This window comes from Panthera leo, chromosome C2, assembly GCF_018350215.1.
Source record: "Panthera leo isolate Ple1 chromosome C2, P.leo_Ple1_pat1.1, whole genome shotgun sequence".
NCBI classification, from domain to species: Eukaryota; Metazoa; Chordata; class Mammalia; order Carnivora; family Felidae; genus Panthera; species Panthera leo.
Window position 1 is genome coordinate 28,906,644 of NC_056687.1, and position 27,453 is coordinate 28,934,096.

The 27,453-nt window shown below is 35.2% G+C and overlaps 1 protein-coding gene across 7 annotated transcripts in view; it reads right to left on the reverse strand.

Annotated features, from left to right (window-relative positions):
- LOC122230304 (multidrug resistance-associated protein 1-like) overlaps positions 1 to 27,453 on the reverse strand; it is an 87,839-nt gene that overhangs the window by 34,222 nt on the left and 26,164 nt on the right. For 5 of the 7 annotated variants that reach the window (XM_042956081.1, XM_042956084.1, XM_042956087.1 and 2 more), the window contains 10 exons: positions 24,459 to 24,713; positions 22,138 to 22,203; positions 18,788 to 18,925; positions 17,110 to 17,256; positions 14,530 to 14,614; positions 14,370 to 14,436; positions 13,628 to 13,754; positions 9,667 to 9,843; positions 6,378 to 6,545; positions 4,217 to 4,379 (listed from right to left, as the gene is read on the reverse strand). In XM_042956081.1, the coding sequence (XP_042812015.1) occupies positions 4,217 to 4,379; positions 6,378 to 6,545; positions 9,667 to 9,843; positions 13,628 to 13,754; positions 14,370 to 14,436; positions 14,530 to 14,614; positions 17,110 to 17,256; positions 18,788 to 18,925; positions 22,138 to 22,203; positions 24,459 to 24,713 (1,393 nt within the window). The remainder of the gene's footprint in view (positions 1 to 4,216; positions 4,380 to 6,377; positions 6,546 to 9,666; positions 9,844 to 13,627; positions 13,755 to 14,369; positions 14,437 to 14,529; positions 14,615 to 17,109; positions 17,257 to 18,787; positions 18,926 to 22,137; positions 22,204 to 24,458; positions 24,714 to 27,453) is intronic. The other 2 variants (XM_042956085.1, XM_042956086.1) reach the window with 2 other exon arrangements.

The following is a 27,453-nucleotide window of genomic DNA, read 5'->3' on the forward strand; positions in this document are numbered from 1 at the left end:
TTGTGATTATTGTGAAGATTATTGATGAAACACAATGGTAAGTCCCCCAAATCTCTGTCATCTTCTTACTAATATCACTAATACTAACTTCCTATGTGGCAGGCACTATTCTAAATCATATATATATATATATATATATATAAATTTTTCCCTTAATTCTCAAGAGTATCCCTATGAGGAAGATAGTATAATTATCCCTTTATCTTGGGGATAAAAAGACTGAGGCACAGAGAAGTTAAGCAAGTCACAGAAACAAGTGTCACATCTAGAACTACAACACTGAGAGGTTCGAGTTATCTGAACCTGAATCTGAAGGGAAACATCTCAGAACTTGGCTGGGTTTTGTCTTTTTTTACAGTATGATACCTAAACTCCTTGAATTTCAGACTTCTCATTTTTAAAAGATAGAAACTGAAGTTGGGAATTTCTACAACATCTTATATGAATTCTATGTTTTCTTATTTCTAGAAATAAATATCAAATAGCCCTTAATGGAAGAATCTGACTTACATCAACTATCTCTCTGAGACATGAGATTCCATGTAAATTTATCATTAGTCCTCATATCTTTCTTCATTGACCTTTCTTTTTACTTCTGATTGATTCTCTAATAATATTTCCAAAAGGTGAGATTTATAGACTTTTCAGAGCTGGGTGGATTCTTAAAGGTCTGATGTATCCAAACCCAGATCATACTGTAAAATTACTTTTTTTAAGTTATCTGTCCTCAACCCCAATAGCAAGATTGAGGATGATAAGAAAAGGAGAAAAAGCAGCTGAGTCATAAGCAGTTTTGAGGGAAAAGGAGTGATAAAAACCTGTACTGTTCAATTCCACATCAGCCACCAGGAAAAGTGGATCTAGTTCAAGTCCCATATTTTATAAATGGAAAGAACCAGAAGAGTTAAGTCATATTTATGAAGATTCACCTAGTTAGGTGCTTGGGGCACCTAAAACTGGCCCAGTGTTGTTTCCACCAGGTTGTGCTGACATTTACTCCCACTCTGGTGTCATATAAGTTAACACAAATTTTAAAATGGAAGGACTGTGTTCTTTTTAAAAGAATTCTTGAAGAGACTCAAGATCAAAGAAGATAAGTTAAATAAATGACAGATCACAGAGTATTTTCAAACTAAGGATCATACCTCTTAAATTTTACTACCTGTCCAGACAATCTTTTTCCTCTAAATCCCAACAAAAATGCTCTCAGATATAGTTTGGGTTTTCCCTACTACTTATGCATATTAAAAAAAGAAATGCCCCACAGGGACAAGGCTGCATCTCACATTGGTGGGAACCAGGGCAAGAGTATAAATGAAGGCCCCACATGCCATATTGCTAATTATTTAATAGTTACAGATTGAACTAACAGACTCACAAATATGTTCTATTGTTTATCCTTAGCAATCCACCTCCCCAACCATATTCAAGGCAAGGTCCATGTGAGAGTACTTGGAACCCTAAGAGTTCCTCTGGAAAACATGGAAGTTCTGGGTGACATGGCCTCAGTCAAGGTTCCTGTCCCCTTCTCTCCTACCCTGGCCCCATCCTGAACCATGTCTGTGGACAGACACTTCAGGCTACATGTCTAGGCTGTACTCACCCTAACCCTTCCGAGAAAGAAAAAAAATTCCTCAAGCCAAAGAGTGGCAAATGCCAGTAGATCAGCCTGCCTTTGGGAGGGCAGAACTGAGGAGCAAGTTTATGTCATCTCGACAGAGAATTCTGGAACCCCAAATACCCAGAACAGTAGAAAAAAAAGTAGAAGATGAGGGGTCACCTGGCTGGTTCAGTCATTTGAGCATCCAACTCTTGATTTCAGCTTGGGTCATGATCTCATGGTTCATGGGTTTGAGCCCCGCATCAGGCTCCATGTTGGTGGTGTAGAGCCTGTTGGGATTTTCTTTCTTCCTCTCTCCCTCTTCCCCTCCCCTGCACACTCTCTCTGTCTCTCAAAAATAAATAAATAAAATTAAAAAAAAATGTTTAAAAATACAAACAATAAAAAAGGTAGAATATCAGAAGGGGACCCTTCATGGGCACAATAATCCCTTGGGCTCTTGGTCAGAGAACCAGCTAGGAAAGTCTGAAACAGGGACTCTCTAAAGCATGGAGCATAGTACTGGGTCACATTGGCCCATGTCTAAGGGCAGCACTGCAAGAACTTGACACTGAATGTAACCTGGTTTGAAGCTATTGTTTAGTGGGGTGTTTTATGTCATCAATAACTACTTTTGCCTTGCTCTGTGTGGCCCCTAAGGGAATTGCACTATACATAGCTGACCTTTTACAAATATCTATCTAACATCTAGTATCATCATGGGTAAAGGAATTTGATGACTGCTTTTAAAAAGCCTTCATTTTACATTTTTATTCAGCATCCAAAAAATCAAAGTCCTAGAAATATTCATTTTAAAATGTATTATATTTTTAATGCAAAAAATAACTCTATTCATCACCTTCCTGAATTTTAACAGAGAAGACACAACACTGCAGTCATTAAGAAAAAAAAAAGTTCAATTTACATTTTTCTAACTCTGGCACATTTCTGGTGGTAAGGCAGTGACATCTATTAATGTCAGCCCTGCTTCAAGAATAATACTGTTTTCACTTGTTACCATAGAGGATTCATATACTTAAGAAGGTATACAGAAATACAGAAAGGGCATGATTTTTGTTTCCAAAAATGGAGTTTTAAACAAGAGCAAATTCCACAACTTTCAAAAGAAACACTGTTCATATTTTATGGTGAATTAAATATGGAACATTGAAGTTATTGTCTGCTTTTAGAGCTCTATTTTCCAAAATAATATAACTTATATTTCATGTGGCCTTTAAAATAAATGGCCACATGAAAAATACACTGGTTCATAGCATTCTAAATCATCCCATTAATTCCTGAGGAGACATACTTCCGGCAGATTTGCCTGCTTAACAGCTACTGAGTACCTGTAATCTCCCTTGCATGAGACTACCCAAGTGCTGAGAAAAGAAAAAAAAAATGACAGACCACATTCTCATTCTAGTCTTGGAGACATTCACAGACATCTCTTTCCTATACATATACTAAACATAAATTATTACTGAGCCTGACCAAGTAAGAGATCATTTCCAAAATCGCTAGCCATTAAGAGAATAGGAGGTACTTCTTTTATTAAGAATGACCACAGCCATCTGATGATGCATCAGATATTTCAGAATGCACCTGCAAATAGAATATTTGAATTTGAGAAAGAATAAAGATGAGGTATAGAAAAACAGTGGTGCATAACTAATCGGTATTTGCTGCGGTCCAAAAAGGAAACACATCAGCAAAATTGCTTTGTTTTTTAATTTCACAACATTCAAATAATAAATTGCACTGATCTTGTTATAAACTGGTTACACATTTTTATGACGTTTACAATTAGGCACAATGTAAAGTGAATTAGTGGCTACCCAGTTCATATAGAAAATACAAAGCATAGCTCAATATTTCTTGTTACCCCAAAATTATGAAATAGTTAACTGATTTTATAGTAATTTTTCAGTAGTATTCTGGGAAGTTACAGGACAATGATCATAGTGGTCTACATAAGAAACCATCTAGCTAGAAAAAGATGATGTGCATTAAACTTTCAGAGATGGGAAATAATGGACCCCTCGAATGCTTGATTTCAAACATCCCTGTGCCTTAATTAGGTAAAGATCAAACCACTTTATTTACATAAACATTTATGAATCTTAAGTTAAAATGCTAGGAGTATAGTAAGAAAAACTAGTAAACTCAATTGTTAATTCATAATAAAAGTTAGACAAATATCATTTCCCTTCTTTTTTTTTTCTCTCCCTCAACATGCAACAATACATTTAAAATATTTATTATTTACTTGACATAGATTTATGCTCCCTGTTCTTAATTTAAAAGAAAGTAGAATGTTTAGACCCATTATATTCTAGACCTGCAGTAGAGCTTATAAATCATCTAATCTCTCATTTCATAGATGAACAAACAGATCTTGGGGCATGACATTTTGCTTAAAAATCATAAATGAGGTTAATTTTTAGCTGATGTGTTCCAATGTATTTGTTTCCTTTCTAGAGAAAGGAAGGTGCCCAATTCCTGACTTAAGCAGGATGAATAAAGAAAAATGCATTGTAAGAAATCACACAATTAATGGACTTTCAGAATGGGTAGGCACGCTACATCTTAGGCTTATTTTTCATTGTGTCGCACCTTTTTCTTGTTCACTGAAGGCCTGAAGCAAATGTGTGAGGTTTCTGGTTTTAGACAGCAGCTCCTGGTATGTTCCCATTTGTGCAACTCTGCCACTCTCCATTACAACAATCAAATCCATCTGTGGTAGAAGTGTGAGGTTGTGTGTCACTAAAACACGAGTCTGAAAAACAGAGTGTTTTATTTCTTGCATCATGGTAAAAAATGGCAAAAATAATCTATTTTTTTAATTTTTTAAATTTTTTTAACGTTTATTTATTTTTGAGACAGAGAGAGACAGAGCATGAACGGGGGAGGGTCAGAGAGAGAGGGAGACACAGAATCTGAAGCAGGCTCCAGGCTCTGAGCTGTCAGCACAGAGCCCGACGCGGGGCTCGAACTCACGGACCGCGAGATCATGACCTGAGCCGAAGTCGGACGCTTGACCGACTGAGCCACCCAGGCGCCCCAAAAATAATCTATTTTAAAGAAAGCTGTAGTCTTTCTTACTTTCTTTTTCTTTCTTTCTTTTTTTTTTTTTTTTTTTTACTATTTAAGAGTGTAATTGTTGGTTGGTATCAGTTTAAGGCAGCATTTATATATTTCACAATGAATGATTATATGCTGCTAGACCAAAAAAAAAGGATTGCAAAATGTTTATTTATTTTTGAGAAAGAGAGAGACAGACAGAAAACGAGGGGGAGAAGGCCAGAGAGAGAGGGAGACACAGAATCCAAAGCAGGTTCCAGGTTCTGAGCTGTCAGCACAAAGCCCAACATGGGGCTCAAACCCAGGAACCCTAAGATCATGACCTGAGCCAAAGTCGGACACTTAACCAACTGAGCCACCCAGGTGCCCTGGACTGCAAACGTTTTTAACCCATTGGTTCAGGGATTCTTCATTCATTAAAAATGAATCAATTTCATAACAAATTTAAAAATTTCGTATCTGTCATCCATGGCTTAGTTTTTTAAAGGCCCTATAGGATTACAATAAAGTGATTACAGTCATAATTCATATTATTTATTTTTAAATCTTTCCATATTACTGTACACACACACATAGGATTGAACCATAAGTTTTTATCTTGGGTTAATTTTGATAAGTAAGGTATTTATCTATTATTTACTTAGATATACACTTTACCATTTTACGCATTTATTTAATGTTTCCAGAGTGCTTATATTAACAAATCCATAAATGCATATTATGAAGGAATGAGTATGGCTTTGTGGTCAGACAGACTTTTTAAAATCTGTTCTTTTTTTTTTTTTTTTTTTAATTAAAGTACAGTTGAGGGCACCTGGGTGGCTCAGTTTGTTAAGCATCGCCTTTGGCTCAGGTCATGATCTCAAGTTTTGTGTATGTGAGCCCCGCATCAGCCTCTCTGGTGTCAGTACAGAGCCCCCCTTCGGATCCTCTGTCCCCCACCTTTCTCTGTCCCTTCCCTAGCTCGCACTCCATCTCTCTCTCTCTCTCAAATAAACATTTACAATTTTTAAAAAATTAAAAAAGAATAAAGTACAGTTGACACACAATATTATGTTAGTTTCTGGTGCATAACATAATAATTCAACAATTCTAAATGTTATTAAAATCTCTGCTCTTCTTAAGCTAAGCAACCTATATCAAACTATTTTGAACTACAAGTTCCTTCAGAGGTAAAACAGGAATAATGTTAATACCTATTCAGAGACTTGGTTTAAGAACTAAATGAACTAATTTAGTGTCAGACATGGAATGCACTCAGTAAATATTAATACCCTTCTTCTTGGCCCTTTCACAAGAGAACTGAATTGTTATTGTTATATTAATAATACCATAATTTTAAGTAAAGTAAAATAATACTTTCTATGAAATTGCTATGTATGAAAATACCATTTTTCAAAAAAATCAAATAAACTAAAAACAACTCATTTTGACATACAAATCCCCTTTAGAGTGTGGTATCAGTCTATAAGGTAACAAGCACATAAATTGTTGTCACAGTAAACTTGTAAATAAAACTTCAAAAAATATTCATGAAAATTTGTCTGTAAAAAGATTAATGTAATACCCCCCTTTCACGTAAAATTTCACTACTTTGCTTCAACAAATGAACAAAATACTGGAATTTTAGGCACACTGCGATGCAGATTATCTTCCCTTTATCCTCTCAAAGCATAAATGACACTATGGCTACCTTGTTTTTCAAAATACCCGAGGACCCAATCACTTTTTCAAAAAGTTGCTTTCCAATATGGACATCAACTGCAGAAAAGGGATCATCCAGGAGGTAGATGTCAGCCCCGCTATACACAGCTCTGGCCAGACTCACTCGATGCTTCTGGCCCCCACTTATATTCACACCCTGAAAATGGAGCAGGAGAAAAAACCATGACCAAAAATGGGTAAATCTCAAAGCACATAGAGTGACATCCAATTTCTCTTCTGCAGCATGGACAGATGACAATTCAAGATTAACCCTCAAACCTTTCTTTATTCCAAAATACAAAGGCCTAGCCCCCATCTGCTATTTCCAAGTGCTACTAACTTGTGCAAATTAACAGATATATCTGCTTTCTCTTAATTGCTTACTCTCAAAAGTAGATACTAACAATTAAGGAGAAAAGAATTTCCAATCCCCTAACTCTGAAAAGTCATGCCTCTGATATATTAAATAAGATTTTTGGCTGCTAACCATATACTGACACCAGTGATCATTTTTAAATTGACACATAGAAAATTGAGAATAATAGCTAAATTACTAAAGCAGTAATCATCATGTCCTATTTTATTCTGTAGAAAGATTACTACAAGTCTTGTTGGCAAAAGTACAACTCTAAGAAGCAAGAAATAAGGAATATCCATCATTCCATGTGAGAATTAAAGTTGACATGTACAGCCCTGTATAGAGAATTATGGGGCCAGGCCCAATTTACTTGATTTATTTTATATTTAGTGTTTACAGATCTGGCTTAAAAGCTTTCCTTGCAGCACAGAACTTAGCCAGTTACCTCTAATTGTAAAATGCCATTGCTTTTTTGCCTTTCTCATCTTGTGCCTACTCAACAAATACCTCCTTTGTATAATCATATTCTGGGTGCTAGATAACACTTGGGATTCAAAGATAATGAAACTGAGCCTCTATCATGAGGAGGTCACAGTTTAGCAGGGGGGACAGGCATGCAAAAATATATATAAAATAATATAATATGTGTGTGTGAGTGTGTGTGTGTGTGTGTGTGTGTGTGTGTGTGTGTGTGATTATAACAGCCCCCAACTCATGGGTTTGTCATGAGCATTTAATAAGATATTTACAATAAATAAATTACAAAAAAACAAGAGATATTTGTAAAAAATTTAAAAAACTTACAAGTTTACAACAAATCCAACACCAAGTACAGACACAATCAACATTAGCTATTATCCCCAATCACTCTTCTAATTCATCCTCTGCCTTATCATTGCATATCCTGTGATTATGTCATCACTTTGTTTAAAAACCTGGGATGCCCACATCTCATTTGCCATCATCCAGGAGCAACAACAAATTCCTTAGTATAAATCTACAATAATTACGTTCTGGTGTTAACTCATCTTTCAACCATTCTCCTGATACTGTCCTCACCTGAAGGTGGCCTGCCAGCCAGACTGGCCCAAGCTGTTCATTCTACTTAGAGCCCATATCCTCCCTTTTAATTCAAAATCTAGTCACTCTAAGAAGTCTTTTTCCAAAGCAATCTTCCACCCACTGTTCCAAGTAAAGTGATTCGTTCCTTCCATTCTTGTCTTGCGATGCTCAGTTTACTCATCCCATTGTCAGAAATGGCAATACCCACATCAGTCTCCCTCACAAGCCTATGATCTAGTTTATCCTTACACTCCCAGCACATAGATTGTGTCTGACACTAGGTGATTAATAAATATTAATAAGGACAACTGATAATATCATTGGCAGAGATACACTGGATTGCAAATCTCTTAAAGGTAGGGGGACAGTTCCCTTGCTCACCATTATGTACCCCATAGCAGGCATATAATAGATTTAAAAATATTTGTCGTCAATTGAAGAATGCCAAAGGAAAAGATGAATAAAAATGAATAAAATTCTATATCCATTATCTTAGTTGTCTCATAAACAGCTGTAAACAGATTTCCTTTTGAAATAGTCAATTACATGTTTATTTTAAAGCATGTCATCAGATTGGGAGACATCTAATTACAAAAAGTGTAAGTTATATATGGTGATGACATTTATGCCTATATTTAACATATACTTCACATTTTGCATTTTCTTCCTCTTTAAATTCTTTTTACTTACATACCGTCAACATTTCATATTGTTAGAGTTTGGCTTTATCAGCATAATATTCAGTATGTATTAACAAGTTTGAAGAAGTCACATTTCTGCATCATTTTAGCTATGGTGTCATTTTGCCAAGGGATAGCAAAGACACCAAAAACAAAAAACAAAAAACAAAAAAACGACAACACAGATGTGGTGGAAAAAAAATGAAATCTATTTAATAACTTGAGAAAATACATCTGCAAAGTAACAGGCTATGAACAAAGCCAACATAAGTCTCGTTAAAAGGTAAATTTTGCCTCATTCTAGATTTTAAATATTTCTACTTTCTATCTTTTTGCTCTCTAACTATTTTATTTATCAATTTATATAACAGTACTATTAAACAACTTGGGGCCAGGGGTACAAACGCCTAACAACACTATGCTGACTCTCTTTTCAGAAATTCAAAGCACTTGGTAAAGATCATTTACCCATCTTCACCGCACACATGAATCACAGGCAGAGGCTGCTTTTGCATTCATGTTTAATTAATGGAGATTTTAGTCACGGGTCAGAGATAATCTCTCAGGGTTCATACTTTGGCTCATGCTCTCTTGTTTTGTTTTGTTTAAACTCCAAAACACTGGGCAGAGTAATGACTATTCATTAACGCAATGAAAATAAAATAGAACAAAGAATATGGGAAGCAAGATCCTCTTAAGCAAGAATGAGCAAACACGGAGAAGGCACGTTAACGACAGCATCGTCTGAGTCTTTTTAGAACCTGGCCTCCGTGCCACCGCTGGAGACTGGTGCTCTGTTGCTACTGTCCTAGGCTTGACTTTGCGCACAAGAGATACAGGAAAAACACAAAACATCATTCACTCATTAGACAGTGAACAGCATTATGGGAGCAGCTAAAAACAAAGTGTTGATGATCCAGTCGGTAGGCTTTCGTTCCCCCATGTGGACACTAACGACAGCATTCCCTGCTGATTTTAAATCTGTTTTCCAAATAGTCAATTATAGATAATTATTTGTCCTTAATATCGCCATCTCTTTCATAGAAATTCTGTAATGATTTTTAAAAATTATAGTTGTATAGAGCTCTTTAAGACTTCAGAAAAAAGACTATAAATATTTTATTAGCATGGCTGAATGGAATTCTATTCCTGCATGTGATGAATTATATTTTCCTTACTCTTTCTCCAATCTCAGTTTGATCTCCATTTGGTAACTGCTCCAAATCAGGAAGGAGAGCACAGGCTTCCAATACTTGCTCATAAAATTGCTTCTGCATGGTGGAGCCAAAGAGAATGTTTTCTTGTAAAATGCAATTCTGAATCCAGGCCTGCTGGGCAACATAAGCCACGGAACCCTAAAAAGGAAAGAAATAAAAGAAACACTCCTAACAAGGGAAAAGAAAAAACATTGCATGTACCACATTAAAGGAACATAAACATATTTAGTCCATGGTTTTGTTTTCTTTTAACTTTAAACTGAATTTTTACAGAACTAGGTTATTTCTTAAATATAAATATATCCTATTTGCATTTTAATTTTATATATGTTTATTATAGGCCCTTTCAAATGAGTTACTTTTGTGCTTTTTTTATTTACTTTCTCTGTAGTTTCTATCAAAGTTATCTGTCTTTGGTGGAGTTTTCTGGAAGTAGAGGCTGAGTGTATTAGCTCCAGCAGCCATTATAAGGTACCACAGACTAAGTTGCTTAAACAACAGAAATTTCTTTTCTCACAATTCTGGAGGCTAAAAGTCTGACAAGCTGTCAGCAAGATTTCTCCTGAGGCCTAAATCTCTAGCTTGTAGATGATTCCTTTCTTGAGTTTTCACATGGCCTTCTCTCCATGTGAGTATGTGTGTCTTAATTTCTTCTTGTAAGAACATCAGTCATATTGGAATAGGGCCCACCCTACTGACCTTATTTTAATTTAATTGCCTCTTTAAAGACCCTCTCTCCAAATACAGTCACATTCTTGGGATTAGGACTTCCAAATATCTATTTGGGGGTGGGAGGTTTGGCCCATAACACTAAGCCTGAAGTACAGGTTGCTCACTTGGGATCAATGCTTGTGGAAGAAAACAGGGTAGGAGGATTGGGTAGATGGAAAAGTCACACTGTGATACAGATCCCACAAGGTTTTGACCAACCCCCCAGAGAGACATAGAGGAGTATTATCCATCAGAGTTGTTCTGTGTTAGGCTAAATTGGCCTGACCTTCAGGAGTGGGGCCTTAGCCAGGCCAACCCTGAATGAGCTGGCTTGCTATATGTATTCCCACAGCTGGGAGGCAAGCCCTTCCTAGAAGGGGGATCTGGGTGGCACATCTGTGTCTTCCACATACTCACTGTTCCTAAGTTTATTTTTTGAAGATTTTATATCTCAAAATGATTCCTGAATATATGACAGTCTGCTGCATAAAATATCCTTTTAACTAACCCTTCTTTTCTTAGAAAGGACCCACAGTATTTGAACTAGAGACTTACCTTTCAATCTACCCCATGGACTCTATCCAAACATTGATTTTAAAGAATTTATTTTGACTGCTATGTGCTGTACAATAATGCAAAACACTGAACGTACTTTTTGACCTATGAACTTATGCGTATGTATATAACTATTAACATTTTGATTTCTATCAGGTACTTTAAAGATCCAAGATTAACTTTAATTCTTCTTTTTTCAGCATGTAAGACATGGAGTGGCTTTTGATCCAAAACAATGTAATTCTGATCCAACTTGATCTTGAACACAAAGGTGATTGCTCTTGAATAACCTTTAATTAGAATAATACTAAATCAATTCTCAAGTGATAAAGATTTTGAACACTTGCTATGTATTTGGCAAGATAAGGGGAAAGAGGATGAAAAACACAGGAGAAAAAGGCTGAAGAACAGCAAAAAATGGCACAAAATATAAAACAGAAACTAAATACTACATTGAGAGGTATAGACTCGATGTGCTGGTATAACTGGAACTACAGAAGAGTTGATCCATTTTCACAGAGATGTAAGTTTTTCCTTTAATTTTTATACTATTATTTTAATTTTATACACAAATGAAAATGGGTTTTTGTTTCATTTTATTCTTAATAATAAAACCACAATAGAAGATTTGCTAATTCAAAAATGGTCTTCCAAATCTGTAATGTTCCATCAAACAACACCGAACACTGAATACTCTGAATAAATAGTGCCTGGTGTGAACCTTTGATACTGAGAACCAGGAGACCAGAGGTTGAACATTGTAACATGATATTCCTCAAAAAATTCTCATGTGAAACCTTGAGGAACAGAAAGATAAAACACAAAAGCACCTTGTAAACACAAAGTGTCACGTCTATTGTTATGATTATTATTACTAAATCAGAGATAATAAGAATGATAGTTATAAATTTAGTATTAAAAAAGTTTTGGGAAATAATTCATATATGACACCTCATGTCCTGCCACTGCTCCAGACCAAAGAACTTTCTGAAGGACAAAGCGGCCAACTATACTGACAGACAATATCTGCTCTCTTCCACAAGCTTAGCTTAATTTAAACAAAGGGTTTCCTCTCAGCTTTATAATTAGGAACAGCATTGTTATGGTTTCTTGCATAACCATGAACATTTTCTTAATTTCAAACCCTCAAAGGTATCAGAAATAATCTTTAAATCTTACCATGAGAGTCTCAACAATCATAGTAAAGATAACAATAACCATTAAAATTCACAGGGAGCTATCTGACTCTGCCAAGAACCAGGCTAAGTCTTTGCACATTAAAGCATTAGATGAAACCCAGAATTGATATTGTTGTTATCTTGATTAATTTCTAATTATTTTTCAAGATCAAATAAAAGGCTACCTCCTCTCTAATATTTCTAACTCTTCAAGGCAGAATCTGTTGTTTTTTATACTTTGATCCATTTGTTTATGTCTGATTTAAATACTCGTCATAATTAATTTTAGTATCTCTCTCACTGGACTATGAACTCTGTAAAAAGAGGGGTATGTCATATTCGTGTTTATTTTGCTTTACTAAGTATCAAGAACACAGTATGTGTGCAATAATTGCTTGGTAAAAATAGCTGAAGAGACTAAATGAAAATAAAGTCAATATGATAATCACAATATTTTTAAAGGACACTCATTGGCCTAGGATATAGTACAATCATTTTCAACTATAGACAAAAGGATGACTGCAATTGTTATGAAGAGCACAGGGTTACAAACACAATATACTTAAGGTTAAAAAGTAGGGGTATTCATTTCAGTATAATTGTATCAGAAAAAGTCCCAGACATCATAGTTGATCCTAAAATAAGTAACAGTAATGCTGAGAGAGAATAATAAATGTAGAACTATTCATTGGAGGGCTGGAATCAGGAAAGATAAAAGGATATGAGGAAATACATATTATGAAGAAAAAAAAAAAAAGAGTTGGAATTGATTCTTCCTAGAGAGAAAACTGTGAAGAAACTGGTCTCACATCCATAGAACTTCTCCATCTTATCAGAAGTGAGGAGTAGGTTAGTATTAGGTTAGTATTTTATCCAAGAGCTAGTTAAACCTAAGAAAAAACTCATTAGATAGTCTAATGTTTCAAAAAAGAAACAGCTGATTAAGAACCTGTTGAATTCTTATTCCTATTGACCTTTAAGAATAGAACAAAAGGCTTGGAGTAGTCCTCTCCCTAGTCCAAGGGCTGAAATTTAAAAGTAAGCTATTAATATTATTATTTTTCTGATTTTTTTCTAGGTCAAAAATCCTACCCATGAGCAACTACAAGACTTCTTAGAAATGTGGCTGTAATTACTTAGGGAACTTTGCAATGGATGATAATTAGAAAGCAAATCAAATTAAAATATAAATCACATTAGTTTCTCTATAATTGGTTGCAATTCAGTTAATATCATCAAACAATTACCATAAGCATTCATAAATGATTTGCTAAAGTATTTGGAGGACAGAATGCTGTTACTAAGCCATCCATAGCTAATCAATTTTTGTGGAAATTGAAATGTTTGTTACAAACTAGAAATGCCCATTACATCCTTGCATCTTCAATTTGATTTGATAAATTCTTAGGACACTAACCATGTGTTGGCTATGGCCTATTACACTAGGAGATAGAGAATGAATGTATTGTTGGCTCTACCTTTCTTTGAACAACTCCTGTAAGTTTCTCCATTTCCCCAAGCATGGCAGAAAGCACAGATGATTTTCCAGATCCAACTTGCCCTATGACAGCCACTAAAGCTCCTTCTGGAATCTTTATGTTCAAGCTGCATGACAAGAAAAGGAGAGAGTTGATATAGGAAGTTCTTGTTACAGTTTTCAATGTATATTCCTAGATAAATTAGAGCATCATCCTTGAAATTGCTTCTATTCATATGAGACTACACTATTCTATGAATACCCAACCTTTCAAACTGCGAACAACAAATGCTACAGAGGAAACAGAGGAAATGAATAGAAAGCAAGAGAGGGGAAAAAAAAAAACTATAAAAATGAAAGGTATTGTGAGAGATTTAAATAAAAAGCTTTGTAAATTTCAATGTATTCATCTTCTGCTTTAAAAACTCCAAGAAATATGGGGCAACTGGGTGGCTCAGTCGGTTGACCAGCCGACTCCAGCTCAGGTCATGATCTCACAGTTCATGAGTTTCAGCCCCGCATCGGGCTCTGTGCTGACAGCTCAGAGCCTGGAGTTTGCTTCAGATTCTGTGTCCCCCACTCTCTCTGCCCCACCCCTGCTTATGCTCTGTCTCTCTCTGCCTTTCAAAAATGAATAAACATTAAAAAAATTTTTTAAACTCCAAGAAATAAAAATATGGAACATTATAGAATTCAATGCTAAAATATTTTTTGTTTTTAATTTTTCCCAAATTATGACTTACTTTTTAAGTACTGGAATCCCTGTTTTATCCCAGGAGAAGGAAGCATTTGTAAAACCAATGGCATGATCTGAGAAGAAAAATAAATACAATGGTGCATTTTAGAGCCAATTACCTTCAACCCAGAAGTCAAATAAATATTGAAGGCAGAGAAAATGCTGACCTCCTATGTAGTTTGTTTCAATATTTTGAGGAAGAAGCTCCTCAGTGTTGAGAAAGTCTTCCAACCGACCCAATGATATTCTTGTCTATCAGAATAAACACAGATGGAATTTATTTGGGGGTCAAGGAGAGCTTCAACTAAAAAAATTTTGTTGGGACTCTACAGTACGATTAAAAATATTTGATGCAAATGGAAGATATTGATATAAATTTTCAGTTAGCATAGTTTGAATTATTTTAATGTTTATAAATAATTTAATTCCTAAAAAGAAAGAACAGCTTCAAGGATCAAAGACCAAAACAAACATCATATATGCAGGAAGGCATGAGAAAAAGAAACAAAAACTACTCCTTAACACTCTAGTAAAGCCATAATGACTAATTCATTAATTATTATAGAAAGATTAGTTTCCAAAAGCAACTTCAGAATTGTTCAATGAGTTCTGCTTCTGAGTATAAAATGATAGTTTTGGCAATAATAACATTTAGTTTTAGTAAAAAAGCTATAAAATGCTTACCTACAATTAGGATAAATAAAATCAATTTTGTTTTCCTGAAACTGACTTACATGAAATCTCTAGTATGTTTTTATTCACACTATGCTAGAAGATATCAATTGTTAGTGGATAAGATGTACTGGGCCACCGTTTTGTTTACCAAGTGCAGCATATAGGTATGCCTCCTTTCCTTTCTTTCCTTTCCCCTTTCCTTTCCTCTTCCCCTTCCCCTTTCCTCTTTCCTTCCCCTTCCCCTTCCCTTTCCCCTTCCCCCTCCCTTTCCCCTTTCCCCTCTCCTCTCCCTCTCCCTCTCTCTCTCCCTCTCCTCTCCCTCTTCTCTCCCTCTCCTCCCTGTCCTCCCTTTCTCTCTCCCTCTCCCCCCTCTCCTCCCTCTCCCCCCCTCTCCTCCCTCTCCTCCCTCTCCCTCTCCTTTCCTTTCCTTTCTTTTGACAACTGTTCTCCATATTTATTTAGTGAAGGCAGTAGTGTATCACTAGGAGTTGGAGAACACTTTGAGATACTAGACCTTTAGCTAGATTCTAATTTCAAAACCAAAACAATATTTATTCTAAGAATGGCATTTTTCAGAATGCCATGAAAACAAGTTGTTAGAAGCATCACATCAATAGTACTTCTATGCCCTCTGTTGGTCATTATTAGTAAAATAACAACCAGAAAAGGTATGATAAAACAAAAATGGATTACTTGGTATTCACTATATATTTATTCAAATAATATACTATTACTATTATAATTTTAATATAATTAATATAATTTAATATAATTATTGCCATTACAGTTACTATTAGTAACTATAAGTTACTATTTACTTAAATAATACAAAAAAATTTTTTTTAAGAGAGAGGGCAGAAGTGAGTGAGGGACAGACAGAGAGAAACTCATGAGAGGCAGAGAGGGAGTGGAGAAAGAGAGAGAGAGAGAGGTGGGGCTCACCAGAAGCGGGACTTGAGCTCACCTAAACCAGGGCTCAAACTCACGAACCGAGAGATCATGACCTGAGTCAAAGTCAGATGCTTAACAGATGGAGCCACCCAGGCACCCATCAAATCATATAAAAATTTAAAGGCAAAGTTCATAGATTAAAGAGCTGGTTCCAATTAGCAAAGCTTCACTTTGCTTATGAACTCAGACTTAAGGAAGAGGATTCAATGGAGGCCACCCAGAAAATCGAAACCTGACATTCAAAAAATTTAACACAAAATCTCAGCGCAAAGGAATCATTCTCCACATTCCCTGTGGTTTTAGCAGCTTTCTACTCATTATAATAATATTAAAAGAGCCCCCAGTGACTGGAGATTACAATAAAGATCTGCTGAAGCAGATACCTCATACATGGTTTGTTGGCAGACTGACATTATCAGTGCACTTGTTTCCCTGTCTTATTCCTTCAGTACAGATGAAATGTTGCTGAACCCTGGAGAAACATTCATATCAAGTTCCATACAAAGCATCTAGCAAAATATTTTTTCAACTGAAAACATAAAATGAGACTTTTGATGGCATTATGTCTAACACTACCTTTTAAAAAGCTAAATAAGGGGCGCCTGGGTGGCTCAGTCGGTTGAGCGGCCAACTTCGGCTCGGGTCATGATCTCACGGTCCGTGAGTTCGAGCCCCGCGTCGGGCTCTGTGCTGACAGCTCAGAGCCTGGAGCCTGTTTCAGATTTTGTGTCTCCCTCTCTCTGACCCTCCCCCGTTCATGCTCTGTCTCTCTCTGTCTCAAAAAATAAATAAACGTTAAAAAAAAATTTAAAAAAAATAAAAAATAAAAAGCTAAATAAAATAAACTAACACTTAGCAATGAAAACAATATCCTATATGGAAACACTTAAAAGTCATTTTGATAGGAGAAAAGCATAGGCAAAGAAAACATGATTCCTTCGATTCGTTAATGTTCCCTATTACTCATTAATTCGGGGAGATTAATTTTGAAGGCAGTGTAAAACAACAACAAAAAGTGAAATAAATACTAAAAAAAGACACAGAAGTAAAATGTGCAAAACCACAGACTTCAGTAGATGAATGAATGACTCTTCTAAGGTTTAAGCATATTTTGGATGTACCTGGACCACAGCTGAGATCACCATTGGTAAATCAAACAAAGGAAGCTTCAAAATATTAAACAAAGACATAGATGTGAACACTTTAGTGGCTGTTAAAAAGTTTCCTTCATCCAATAAGAAATAGATGCCAAACGTCGCCAGGGACACCTAAAAAATACAGACATGTTCTTTCCTTCAATTATTCAGTGCTAACAACAGTATGAGTTAAAGTCCCCCAAAATAGGGGAAAAAATGTTAAAACCTTTTTTATTGTTGTTTACCAAAATCCAGTACTATTCAGTATGATTGCTGAAGAATATAAAATAATATTTAGACAATACAATTGTGTATCTTAGAAAACGGCATCCTTGAGACCATGTGGCCCAATTCCCTTCTTTCAGATATCATGTTCTTACTGGAATTATTCCCATTTAAAATGTGTATTAATGCACTGTCTGTGTAGAGCCTGTTGGGAATTCTCTTTCTCTCTCTCCCTCTCTCTCTCTGTCTCTCCCCTGTCCAATCGCTCTCTCTCTCTCAGAAGAAATTTACTTAAAAAAATTAAAAAATAAATAAAATGTGTACATCTTTTTTTTTAAGATGGAGTATTATGTAAATTTATTTTCCAATGGTATATGTATACACCCGGACTCATATGTAATGATTATACTTTCTGTGAGTCATAAAATTAACTGAAGAAAGTATGAATAAATCATGGCTCATAACATTTATATTTACTTTTGTAAGTGTCATTTAGAAAGGGCAGAAAAGTTCACATATGCATGAGAATATGCTGACTATCATGTACATAGGACTTATCTTAAGCAAATACTTCTTGGACATTTTTACCAAAGAATTCCAAATGTAAATATCACTTTTATTTTCATAATACTCATATATTTATCTAAATAAAAAATAATAATATTTAAAATTGCCAACCAGGGAGACATATGGAACTTCCCCTGGCCCCCATCACCACCAGGAGTGGTAACTTTGATTAACATTGATGCTTCAGCTCTATGTGGTCTGGTCTTCCTTTGGCTTTCAGTCATCGCTTTACACCTCAAGGCACTTTATATTCTAGTTTAAATAACATGGAATTCCCAACACTTACATGGTATGACAGAAAGAGAACACCCTCAGTTCATATCAATTTGCCTCCGAATATTAATCCTATAACTTTGAGGATATTACCAAAGTAGAATGGACTTTCATTTCCTATTGTGAAATGAGAAAAGCAATGCCTTATCATTGCAAGAATGAAACAAGGCAACCTCTATTAACTTGTCTGGCATGCTGGAGAAGCACTCAATAATTCTTCATTCCCTTCCCAACTCCATATAGTATGCCTTTGGGTCTTGCTTAATCACACCAATCAAGGAATTTTATACCTGAAATGAAACTCTTAAATGCAGGTTATACTGTTTAAGGATAGAAAGGCAAGTGGTCGATCTGTGAGAAATTTGTAAAGAAACAAAATTGTATTATAGGTAAAAAATACAGACCAATGAGAATGCATATACTTTCCTCTTCTTTAAAACTTCCATTCTCTAATCTACATAAATCAACGACTGCATTTCATGAAAATGTTATTTCAGATACAGAAGACTCCACTTTGGACACCTTAAGTCCAGGTAATTTGGAGGTGATCTGCAGATCAAATTTGAAAATCAAAACAGGAAATATTATACACACTCACCAAGAATGGAATGCAAGTTAATGTCAGCATAGAAAATACAGCAAGATACCCAGCTGATTTTTGAACTTCTAACTCCTGTTCTCGAATTTCAACAATCTTCTTTTTATAAGAGGGTTCCCATGCATAAAGTTTGAGGATCTGTAAAGGATGCAGACAATGACTATTTGATAAATCAATATCATGTAAGAAATAAAAACCTGCACCCATACAAATATACACAGTATACTCCCCCGGCCCCCAACATACACACAACTGTAAAGTATTTTTAAAAAAGACATTAAACTCATAAAGCAAATAATACTCCTATTTTCACCTGAGTCAAATTTTTCCTGGGGCTCCTGGGTAAGTCAGTCAGTTGAGCATCTGACTTGGGCTCAGATTATGATCTCAAGGTTCATGGGTTCAAGCTCCACGTCAGGCTTTGTGCTGACAGCACAGAGTCTGTTTCAGATTCTCTGTCTCCCTCCCCCTTTGCCCCTCCCTTGCTCATGCTCTCTATCTTCTCTCCCTCAAAAATAAACATAAAAAAAGTATTTCCTTTTATTATGGGTTTTTGGGGGGTAGATGGCTGGGAGTAGAAAATCACCACCTCTCCAGGTTTATGTCCTTCTCATCCACCAATAGCTTATTCCTGAGCCAGACTTCAGCAACATCTCAGCTCTGGGCATGAGCCCCACAGTGTTTCTGTCTAGCTTAATATTAGTACTCTTCCTGCTGGTTCAGCTCTCACTTCTGTCCACTCCCATTTCCCAATAGCTATGCTCCTTTCTATGGCCTCTCAATTTCTGGAAGACTGATGGCATGGGACTTCAAGCCATTTTCTGAAAGGTGACTAGTGTTTTGAGATTGTAAACTGGAATATATAGAGTCACATACATCCTATTGCTCTGTTTCTCTGGAGAACCCTAAAAATCTCTCACTGGCTTTGTGAACTCAGACATGACACTTAACTTCTCAGAGACTTTGTTTCCTTATTTGGAAAATGAAGATGAGAAGTTATTTTCTTGGGGTTCCTAAGAATTGTATGAGGAAACAGATCCAAAGTGATCATTACAGCATGTGGCACGTAAAAATTGTTCACTAAATGAGAGCTATTATCATTATCAGAGAGAGGCTATTGCATCTGTTTTCTTCCCCCAAACCCCAGGGATGCTGACGGCCCACACCTTCAAACTATCCTATACTTTAAACTTCCCTATACTTGGTCCTCTACCAGTTGTCTAGTATATTCACTGCTGGAACTAATTTCAAATTTTTGACTTTTGCTCAGATATCTAGGAAATGTTCTTTTATCTACACTGTCCCAGTCTTACTGATAATACAAATTTCCTTTTATGAATATCAATCTTTATTTATTTATTTATTCATTTAGAGACAGAGACCGTGTGAGGGAGGGAATAGAGAGAGGGAGAGAGAGCACGAATCCTAAGCAGGCTCTATGTTGTCAGCACACTGCCCGAAGCAGGGCTCAAACCCATAAACTGTGAGATCATGACCTGAGCTGAAATCAAGAGTCGGACGCTTAACCGATTGAGCCACCCAAGCCCCCCCCCAATATCAGCATTTACAACCTATAAACATACATTGCTACACTTTGTATGAATGCAGGGGTTATCAATTAACCCACTGAGAAGTACTGGATGCATTAGGATCACATTACTTTGGGGGTGTATGACCTTATTACAGAATATCAGCTATTCAGTAATTTAATCTGAGTTAAATTTCAGAGCTACTTAAGGCTACTCTTATATTCAGATAAGTAAGTGAATCATATCAGTCTCTTTTCAAGGTATCTTTAACAATGTCTTTCACTTCAGTAGTTTTCAATTTTGTGAAAGTTCTACACAGTACAATAGAGCAGAATTTTTAATGATTCCTAAAGTGAATCAATGTGTACATATAATGGGCATATCCTATGTTTGTAATGATAAATGCACAAGACAGAAAATTTCCTATGCAATTGTCAATTCCAGAAGGAAATTCCATGTGGGCTTTACAAATTTTGTCCTTTAGAAAAAATCTAGGGGTTCCTGGGTGGCTGAGTAGTTAAGCACTGGACTCTTGGTCTTGGCTCTGGTCATGATCTCACAGCTTGTGAGTTTGAGCCCCACATCAGGCTGTGTGCTGACAGTGCAGAGCCTGCTTGAGATTTCTCTCTCTCTCTCTGCTCCTCCCTGGCTTGCTCTCATTCTCTCTCTGTCTCTCTCTTTCTCTCAGAAAATAAATAAATAAACATTAAAATTTAAAAAAAGAAAAATCTGATATGGTATAATCTAGGTGAAACAGAATTTGAAATTCTATCTATCTAGGGGCGCCTGGGTGGCTCAGTCGGTTAAGCGTCCGACTTCAGCCAGGTCACGATCTCGTGGTCCGTGAGTTCGAGCCCCGCGTCGGGCTCTGGGCTGATGGCCCAGAGCCTGGAGCCTGTTTCCGATTCTGTGTCTCCCTCTCTCTCTGCCCCTCCCCCGTTCATGCTCTGTCTCTCTCTGTCCCAAAAATAAAATAAAAAACGTTGAAAAAAAAATTTAAAAAAAAAAAAAAAAAAAAAAGAAATTCTATCTATCTATCTATCTATCTATCTATCTAGAAAGTTCATGAGGTTGCACTCTTTTATGATAGAGAAAATATTAGTGGAATGGGGGGTAGCTTTCTTAGGGATAAATAATTTATAATTTATAACATACGTTTTGTAAAATAACATTTGTATGATCATTTCCATTCCACCTAAAAGAACCTGAATGACATTTCATCACTTTCCCCATATAAACTTGCCTTCAACCTGATGATAATGTCATTGCCACTCTTGCCTGCCTCATTCCATCTCTTCCACACAACCCCTTAAAACAAGTTATATGTTGTCTCTTGGGGATCTTTATGTTTAATTCTTGGGTGAGAAACAAAAGGAAAATACCTGCATTTTATTTGGTTTCATTTAAATGCTATTTTAACAGTAAGAATTCCTATACATGAGACTTGAAATACTCTGCCAACAATTACGCGTGTGTGTGTGTGTGTGTGTGTGTGTGTGTATACCTATATATGTGAATCAATGTGTACATATAATGGGCATATCCTATGTTTATAATGATAGTGTTGATGAATGTTTATACTGTAGTAATGGTGAATGTTTATATCCTATGATATAATGGTAGATAATGTGTATCCTATGTTTATATGATATACTCATATGTATTTTTTGCATATATATATATAAATATATATATTTCATTACTTTCCTTAAATATATATATTTCATTACTTTGATATTGAGAATGGTAAAAAATTCATTTATTCACTAACATTACTGTATTCTAAATAGTGAAATTAAAATCACATTCCTTTTATATTACCTTAATTCCATGTAAGATTTCATTGAGTAGTTTTATCTGTTTATCTTTGTTCTTCGTTTGACTTTTCTATTTAAGGGGAAGAAAATGATAGCATATTTGACAAAGGTTGCTAATAATTTAACTTACTTTGCTACAGCTTTTTAAAAAAATACAGTCTCTTCCCTCTATTTTATATAATATTTAGTTGAAAACCATCATAAAATATTCATATATTCTTTCATTGGTAAAGGTACAAATTAGTTATAAGTAGATATCTTAAAACTTAAAAGTAGCCAGCAGTAGAATAAGAGCAAAGTGCATACTTTACAAAATAGTAGAAAATTTATTTATTTACATGTAATTTGTTTAAAATTGAATAAAAAAATAATATCCATCCATATTCTATTTAAATGGGATTAAATTCCCCAAATTTTATCAATTATATATATATATACATATATATTTATTTATAACAGAATAAACATAAAAGTCTGTATATTATAAGTATACTATCTTGAGTATTAATACTTTGGAAATTAAAGTGATTAAAATGGATATTTTCAAATACTGATTCTTTTTTGGCAAATAATAAGTACTGTATTTGTATATCTAACAAACTACACACTTACAAGTTACTATCCATAATACTATTTGTGTGATTAAAGGCATATTTTCTGTTTAGTATATTTGTACATAATATTGTACTCTCTTTGAAATTTCCCCCAAATGTATTTCAATTCATAAAAGTTTGAATTTAAATTATTTAAAATCTAGAATTTTTAAAAGCTAGTTTAAAAATATTAATTATAATACAAACTTGTTATTCTAAATACTATTGTGTTAGTAATTCATAATTATTTCATAGTTATATGGTATTTTCTAGTTTTCATCTAAAGACTAGTCATCTTTCTAGTAATTATTTGGTAATAATTTTAGTAATTATTTGGTGATTGATCTGTATTTAGAAAATTCAGAAAAATATAAAAGAAGGTGTAAATCCTCATCCCTTAAATGTATTCAAGTAATTAGTGAAAAATCTCCCTCCTTCCATTTAATTCTACTCTATAGGTAACTATTCTTAAAAGACTGGTGCTTCATCTCTAGATTATTTCTATGCCTATAAAAATTCATTTATATCTAAATCTGTATCATTTCATTTAGTATTCTCTATCACACCCATGTCATAGGTATATTCACATTTTAAAAAATTTGGGGTGCCTGGGTGGCTCAGTCTGTTGGGTGTCAGACTTCGGCTCAGGTCATGATCTCATGGTCTGCAAGTTTGAGCCCCGCGTCGGGCTCTGTACTCACAGCTTAGAGCCTGGACCCTGCTCCACATTCCATATCTCCCTCTCTCTCTCTCCCCTCCCCCACTCATGCTCTCTCGCTCTCTCTCTCAAAAATAAATAAAGGTTAAAAACATAAAAAAAATTGGGTTATGTATATGTACATGTATGCATAATATACACATATATCTGCATACATAGGTTTCTTTATTTTCCCCCTAATATGTGATTGACACATTTCCATGTCAGTACATAGATAGTGTTAATCTTTTATCCATTTAAAAAAATAAAATAAGTGTCATAAGCAATACACCTGCATGTGCATGTGTGTGTTTACTTTAACACATGAAACCATTCATCCTTCCCCTTAAACTGTGGTTTTTTGGTGCAGTAAACTATGTCCTGTTTCTCCATTTCTACAGTATAGCACAGTCCACACTGTCTGGTACATGGCAGACGTCAAATAAGGTATTAACAGTAAGATGAATGAATGTAAAGGAAGAATATTAAAATTATTTCAGTTAATCACTTACCAACTACTTTCTGGATGTAGTCACTCCTTGCTTACTGTAACCCACCAGCCTCCCTGCCACTCTTCAGACAAAACAAGCACACCCTTATCTCTAGACTGTGTGCACACTGTTACTTTTGCTTAGTGAATCTTTTTCTCAGACATGTACATGGATTCCTCCCTTACCCTGATGATATATCATATCCTTCCTGAGGACTTCACTACTCCTGTATGTGAAATGGCACTCTGTTACTCTATCATCCTAGCCTAATTCATATTTCTTCGTACACAAATTAACATCTGGCATTGTGTTATTTATTCATTTCTCAATGCCTTCTCCTCCAATGAAAGCTGGAACTCATCAGTTCTCCTCACTGCAGTACTTCAGCACAGAACAGATGTCCAATCGCTGTTGGTTGAATGAATGAATGACAAAGTTGGGTTATTTCCACATATACAGAATTTGCTAGATGGTTATTGTCAACACAAGTCAGAAAACGCGGCTTCTGTTTGACATGTGTAACAGGATGCAGTCTTTTTCTTACCTTTAGCTTTTTTACTCTAGTTGCAACCAAAGCATTTATTGGTATAACCAACACCAGGACTGCTGTCCCTGCCAACACTGCTGGACCCAGCTCTTGCCAAAGCAGTGATACGGCCATCAGGATTTGTAAAGGGGCTGACCAAAGGAGATTGAGGTTTGCGGTCAAGTCCATGAGCTGCTGGGCATCTGCTGACATCAAGTTAATAACTTCCCCAGTTGAAAACCTCTTTCGTGAGACATTAGATAAAAGTAGGGCCTAGGAAAAAAAAAAGAAGCAGCAAAATATTTAAGAGTTCTGTAGAACTTGGGGCATTATTATCATCAAACAATGGTAACTTTTAATATATATTTTTAATATATTTAGGAAAATGTACAAGATTGTTTATGTATTAGGATTATAAAATATTGAGAACTTTTAATGTTATTACATGAGGAAGATACAACTATTGATCAAAACATATAGTTTTAAAATTCACTGCATATTGGTAGAGAGTAACATTTGTATTCCCAAGCAAATACCTTCACTAAGAACCCTCTACAAATTGCTGATTACAAAATTAAAAAAAAAATCTGTTCTAGGGGTGCTTGGCTGGCTCAGTATGTACAGCATGTGACTGTTCATCTTGAGGTCATGAGATCAAGCCCCACAATGGGTGCAGAATTCATACACAAAAAAATCTATTCTATATTTTTAGCATTGAGGATCTTCTCTATCCGTTGGCACCCCTAAAATGCTAAACCATCTAAATTTTATCAATACAAAGTACATAAAAGAATCAATAAATATCTAATGAATGCTGATGAATAGTATTATGCTTAAAACTAGAAAATTTAAAAATGACACTATCCTAATTCTCAAAAAGATTATAATCTGGTTGTGGAGTCTACTTACCACCCCCCCCACACACACACATATACCTCCCACACAGAATGATAGTAAGTATAAAAATAGCTAAGAAGGGCTATGGGAATTTAGAAAGATAAAAATATTGGAAAGGCTTGGTGGAGCAGATGGAAATACATTTTTTCTTCCAAGGCCCAATTCTCACTTTGTCTCTATGCACATTATTTTAATATTTGTATACTGAATTCAATATTCCCAAGTTTAATTATTGGTAACTCTTACTAAGGTTGATGTTAGAAATTCATTTATTTAATGCTCCACTCATTTAAAATTCCCAGTGAAATGAAAAAATAAACTGCAAAAGTAGTGGGGAATTGGTATTTGTACTGGAAGCCAGGCAAAAGTTCATTCATATGCCAAGAATTTTAAGGAACGTCCACTGCACTGATTTAAAGAGGGACAAGATAGACAGCTGGGCTAACAAGAGTAAATGGGATATCGGAAGCACTCAAAGTCTATTTTTTTCAACAAATGAATAATAAAAAGCCAAAGAAAAGGCCCATATTAAAAATAAGTAGGTAGGACTTTCAGTGGAACTCTTCTATAATTCCTGAGTTTAAAACAGGAGGGCTTCATGTAGGAGGGAGGTACAACCTTCTTGGGGGCAGGGGAGGTGGTGGTCTGCACAGCCTCATAAGGTTGTATCATATCCATATCCATATCATAAGGGAGCATCGTAAGGTTCCAGAATCCCCCTAACATTTATGACTGCTGCAGTGTTCAATCCTTGTTTACGTTTCTACACAGTAAATTAGAAACAGTTCTATTACTGACTAGTAATGGGGGGACAGTTGTGCTAGTGATAAAACAGAATGACTACTACTGCCACAAGAGGGGGAAAAAAAGAAAAACATATTAGTCATTATGATATTAAGCTTTAGCCATATCTCCCCCAAAGGCAGCTCTTTAACCTTCCCCTAACATGTTACTGATCGCCTAATTTGGCCAACTGAAACCATGGAAATCCTAGAACTGTAACTCTCATTTCATTAAGTCTATAACATTTCTTAAGAGAGGACCATTGATCTCTAATAGAATCCACCAGCAACTTATAATTATAAAAAGTTATAAACTATTTTCTCTCACACTTATAGAAGGAAAAGTTAAAGAGTATTTAGTATTTATGAAAATACTAGCAGATTGAATAGTTCAAAGTAGCTAAATTATCCAAGGAATCAAATAAATGGCCTATTGGAACAAAATATATCACAAGAAACATGAGAAATATATGAATATCCCTTGTTAATCTTATAGCAAAAGAACACAATAACTGTTTAAAATGAGTAAAAACAAAAAAGAATAATTTAAATTGAAAATACAAGTGTCAAATTGTTTAAAATTACAATGGAGGCACCAAAAGTCCAAATGGATGTTACAAGAAAGGATTTTTTTTTAATTTATGTTTATTTTTGAGAGTGAGAGAGACAGAGAGAGACAGCAGGGGAGGGGGCAGAGAGAGAGGAGGACACAGGATCTGAAGCAGGCTCTGTGCTAACAGCAGAGAGCCTGATGTGGAGCTTGAACTCGCGGACTATGAGAGCATGACCTGAGCCAAAGCCAGACACTTAACTGTTTAAGCCACCCAGGCGCCCCCAAAAATGGAATTCCTAAACCAGTAGATATGTTCAAAAACTTTTCCCAGATATTAGAGAAAACATATTTTAAACTTGAAATATTAAAAAAAAAGATTTAAGGCATGGAGGAGTTTCAGGTAGGTATACACTCATGGGATATAAATATACACACATATATGTATATATTACATAAATATGTTTTAAATGTATTATATTTATATGAATATATTAAATATATATTATAAATATGTAAATACATATTAATGTAAATATGATGTATTTATATTAATATGTATTTACATATACATTTATATTTCTTTATAAATATAGATTAATGAATAACCAACTTCTAGGGTGAAATGCCTGGGTTCCAGGGCCAGCCAGTAACACTATTTCATAACTCTTTGACAGTGGGTAAGTTACTCAATTGTTCTGACTTTAAGTTTCCTTATAGCATTATATTGACAGCTACATCCATATCTATAACTGACCATGTATCTATTTCTATGTACATAATA